This window comes from Austrofundulus limnaeus, unplaced genomic scaffold (genome assembly GCF_001266775.1).
Source record: "Austrofundulus limnaeus strain Quisiro unplaced genomic scaffold, Austrofundulus_limnaeus-1.0 Scaffold377, whole genome shotgun sequence".
In the NCBI taxonomy this organism is placed as follows: domain Eukaryota; kingdom Metazoa; phylum Chordata; class Actinopteri; order Cyprinodontiformes; family Rivulidae; genus Austrofundulus; species Austrofundulus limnaeus.
In genome coordinates this window covers 152,970-157,666 of record NW_013952779.1, presented here as the reverse complement: position 1 = coordinate 157,666, position 4,697 = coordinate 152,970, and the positions used below count along the sequence as shown (strand labels likewise).

The 4,697-nt window shown below is 41.1% G+C and overlaps 1 protein-coding gene across 1 annotated transcript in view; it reads left to right on the top strand.

Annotated features, from left to right (window-relative positions):
- The window catches only part of l2hgdh (L-2-hydroxyglutarate dehydrogenase), a gene marked incomplete at its 5' end in the record, with an annotated part of 15,282 nt that overhangs the window by 3,519 nt on the left and 7,066 nt on the right, over nucleotides 1-4,697 (top strand). Inside the window, 3 exon segments of the mRNA XM_014023566.1 lie at nucleotides 1,176-1,307; nucleotides 1,380-1,542; nucleotides 1,643-1,677. Of these exon segments, the coding sequence (XP_013879020.1) occupies nucleotides 1,176-1,307; nucleotides 1,380-1,542; nucleotides 1,643-1,677 (330 nt within the window).

Sequence of the window (4,697 nt, the reverse complement as noted above, 5' to 3'; positions counted from 1 at the left end):
CACCAAATGTGGAAGCTGCTCTGGTCAGATGAAATCAACATCAAACTTTTAGCCACAATGCAAAACGATATGTTTGGCGTAAAAGCCACATAGGTCATCACCCTGAACACACCATCCCCAGTGTCAAATATAATGGTGGCAGCATCACAGTTTGGGCCTGCTTTTCTTCAGCAGAGACAGGGAAGRTGGTTAAAATTGATGGGAAGATGGAAGGAGCCAAATACAGGAGCATTCTGCAAGAAAACCTGTTGGAGTCTGCAAAAGACCTGAGACTGGGACGGAGGTTTATCTTCCAACAAGACAATGATCCAAAACAWAAAGCAAAATCTACAATGGAATGGTTCACAAATAAACATATTTAGGTGTTAGAATGGCCAAGTCAAAGTCCAGACCTGAATCTAATCCAGAATCTGTGAAAAGAGCTGAAAACTGCTGTTCAAACGCTCTCCATCCAACCTCACTGAGCGCCAGCTGTTTTGCAGGAAGAATGGGCAAAACTGATAGWGACATACCCCAAGAGACCTGCAGCTGTAATCACAGCAAAAGGTGGTGATACAAAGTATTAACGCAAGGGGGCCGAATAACATTGTGTGCTTAATTATTCAGGGGTTTTTTTGTTAAATTTTTTTTAAATGGCCAATAAATTTCGTTCCACTTCACGATTGTGTCCCACTTGTTGTTGATGCTTCCCAAAAAAATTAAAATGTACATCTTTATGTTTTGAAATGTGGCAAAAGTTTGAAAAGTTCAAGGGGGCCRAATACTTTCTCAAGGCATTGTACGGTTATTCAGTTTAAGCTTCTGCTTCTTCTGCCCTTCTTCTCCTTGTGTCTTTTCTTCAAAGATTGTAAGTAATGTAGAATTTTCTGCTATTATTCAGCTCACTTTCATTTCTTTTTTTAAAATTTAATTTCAGCATCATTCAGCATTCACACTTTTTAAATTGATATCTGTCAGGGGCGGACTGGGGCAAAAAAAATGGCCCGGGAATTTAGTACCCGACTGGCCCATTCAAGGTCCGGGCTGGCAGATGATGTCTGCAAATGCTGGAGGCCGATGGTGGAGGCAGATGATGGATGCGCCGGCCCACCGGGAAAAGTCCCGGTACTCCCAATGGCCAGTCCACCCCTGATATCTGTTGAACTCCTCTGCTTACCATGTGTTTTTACTGGCAGCTGATTGTCGCAGTAGAGCAGGAAGAGATTCCCAGACTGAAAGCTCTGTACGACCGTGGCATGAAGAACAACGTGCGTGACCTCAGCATCGTTGATGCCAAGGGCATCCGAGAGCGAGAGCCTTACTGCAGGGTAAAAGATAGGTTATRTTTTTGACCAAATGGCAGTGTGTCAGGAGAAGCTAATGGAATGGTTAATGTCCAGGGGGTTATGGCCTTGGATTCGCCCTACACCGGGATTGTAGATTGGAGGATGGTGGCTCTCAGGTATGCCTCAGACTTTGAGGAGGCAGGTGGCACCGTGCGAACTGAATATAAAGTCAGTGACATTTCTACAGTCAAAGAGAGCCCAGCTGGGAGCACTGAAGGTAGAAAAACCTTGCTTTTTTAAAATCTCAACACAGTAATGATTCAAAAAYCTGCTGCTTTAATGTATCCATCCTGTTGTCCACTTTATTCTCTTTTTAGGAATTAAATATCCCATTTCGATCAGAGATGAAAAGGTAAGATTTAGAAGCATCAAAGGTTTTAAAAGACATTACTGTGGGAATGCTGAGTCACACTGTTGTTTTCCTGTTAATAGTTCCTTCTGCAGGGGTTTTGACTCCAAACTACCTCGGTGTACTTTCAGCTATTTGAGTGTCAAAACTACGGTTGGGCGATATATCACAAATTTATTGACATTGCAATATCAGTGAGCACAATATCACTAAGGACAGCAGTAAAGCATAGATAAGTGCCACACTTCAGGTTCTGCTGCTAATTATATGTTTGGTTGATCCAACAGACTCACCTTGTTGGCTACACCTGGGTTAGATGATGGTGATGATGACAGACGAGAAAATGATAAAATGTTTGTTCATTACTTACGGTGAATATAGTCATGAAAATATTAAACAGTAATAGCATACATTGCAAGTTTTTTTTTTTAGCCTTACATGAGGCCTAATCGATATACAGTAGTCAGCCTATTCAGGACGTTACTGTTTTTTGTTTTCTTACTTTTTTATATTCCAGCCATCCAGCTATACTCGCTTCTTTCTTTCAGGGTCATGGGGGTCACTGGTGCCCATATCAAGAAGTCACAGTGCGAGGGGTGGAGTACACCCTGGACAGACCCTTTTTGACAGTTTTTTACACTAAATGTCTTCAAATTCTTAAGAACTTTGTGTTCCTTGAAATTTTTTTTCAGCATACTTGCTGAAGAAAACTACATACGTATACTCCACGTATACATACTTAATACTTTTTAACTTTGACGTGCATTTTTTTAGGTTCAGTTTAGTTGTTGTTTTTCAATTTTTGGCKTATGTTTAGTGTTTTGCTCGTTTAATAATTTAGAGACTGTTTTGCTAGTTTCAATTCATTTAGCTGCTGTTCTGTTGCAGTTTCGATCAATCGCTGAACCTTGAAGTGGCTTCCGTCCTGGTTGTGGAACTGTGGACCAGATCTTGACTTTAYTCTTCRTGGGAGTTTRGGAGTTTGCCTCTCCGGTCTACATGTGTTTTATAGATTTGGAGAAGGCTTATGATCTTGTTCCTTGAGGCAATCTGTGGGGGATGCTGTGGAAGTATGGCRTGTCTGGGTTGCTATTGAGAACGATCCATTCCCTTTATACCTAAAGCAGGAGCTGTGTCTGCATCCTTGGAACAAAGTCGAGTTCTTTCTCAGTGTGGGTTGGACTCGGTCGATCATGGTAAAGAAAAAGCTGAGTTTAAAGGTTGATTTACTGTTACTGTCTCGTTCCAACCATCCTCTACCRTCACGAGGTGTGGATCATGACTGAAAAAACAAGATTCCGGATACAAGCAGCTGATATGAACTTACTTTACAGGGTGGCCACCGGGCTCAGCCTTACCTCTAATTTACACTACATGTGGTTCTGCTCCGCTCCATTCTGACTTGAGAAAATATGCAGCCATTCTAATCAATGAGAGTATTACACTGGCTCCGCACAGCAGCGCAGGGCTGCTGTGAGCAGACGGCGATCTGCCAAAATTAGATTCGATCCTATTTTTGCCAGGAAAAATACCAAGCATACCATCTGTATTTTCAAAATAATTCATGTATCGTTCTGTTTGTGAAGCAGATGACAACATGTAGCATGCAGCAAATGTATGCATGTATCACATGATGCATGTGAATTTTATTTTGAAATCAGAATTTTCAAAAACACAACAGTGATGCAGTTTCAACTGTGTTAAGAGTCTGTCTTTTACAGAATTAATTATTTTGCTCTGACTTCCACATCATTCATTTATCACATTTGTGGGTGGCTGTGGCTGAGTTAAGGGAGTCGTCCTCTAAATCAGAGAGTTGGTGGTTCGATTCACCTCTATTCAGTTACATGTCTAAGTGWCCCTGGGCAAGACGCTGAAACCTCTCTGCTTCTGATGTGTGCCCCATCAGTGGATGAGCTTGATTTAAAGCACTAACTCGTCTCTAAACGATGATTCATACATGGTARCTTTGTAGAGATCTAGTAGAGTGCTGTGTGGACACAGATTGTAGTGTGCAGAGCTTTGAGTATCCTGGCTATCAGTGGTGGACAAAGTACTCAACTCTAGTACTTGAGTAAAAGTATTGATACTCAGGGTCAAATCTACTCAACTACAAGTAAAAGTTACTCCATCAAAAATCTACTCAAGTTAAAGTACTGAAGTATTTACTTTTGAGTATTCAAAAGTACAAATTAAATGTTCTAATATCAGTACATTGCTGTATTGTTTTCAGAGGAATTTTACAGAACCTTGTACGGTAACTCCCAGAAACCACCTGATGTTTCGACACTTAGAACCACTGTGGTAAAAATTCTACACCACCTGTGAAGACTTTACATAAAAACGCAATAAARTGAGTGATGAGTTCTTAAATGCAGAAATGTAGTTTATCTGCAGTAAACACAGAAGACATTTAAACTGATACRAACTATTTTTCCGTTCTTAAATCTTAAACATCGAGCTGAGATATGATCATGGATGCTCTGGTTTCTCTACTCTCTTCAACCGTCTCCGTTGCTGGGTTCTGTTTGAAATGAAGGTGGAGCTCTGCTCGCGACCGTTAATGAAGATGATGTAATTCCAAATCTATCTTAGATGTGAGCTACGAGTGTTATTGGTTCCCCTTGCCATAGAGTGTGGCCAATTGCATTTCAAGAAAGAAAATGGTTACAAAGTAGCCTTGTCCTTGCTTTCATACGCAGTTCCGCTCRATATTAGTTTCCCTTCTCTGCTCCGTCTGGGACTTCTCCCATAGACGAGGATTTCTTTGGTAGGATTTTACCTGGGCCAATCAGAGAACAGGAGGAGGAGTYTTAAACGACAACCTCGATTTTCTTCTGCTAGTTTAGCAATGGCATTGGAGGAAGTGAATGAAACCAGTCCATGTTGATAAGGCTTCCAAATTAAATTAAAATTGTCTGACAAAGCAGCAGCTCTCATTTACAGTCGTCTTGTTTGGCTCGATACTTCTCTCAGTAGGGTTGTTTAAAGCAGAGGTTCTCAAACTGGGGTCCTAGGACCCC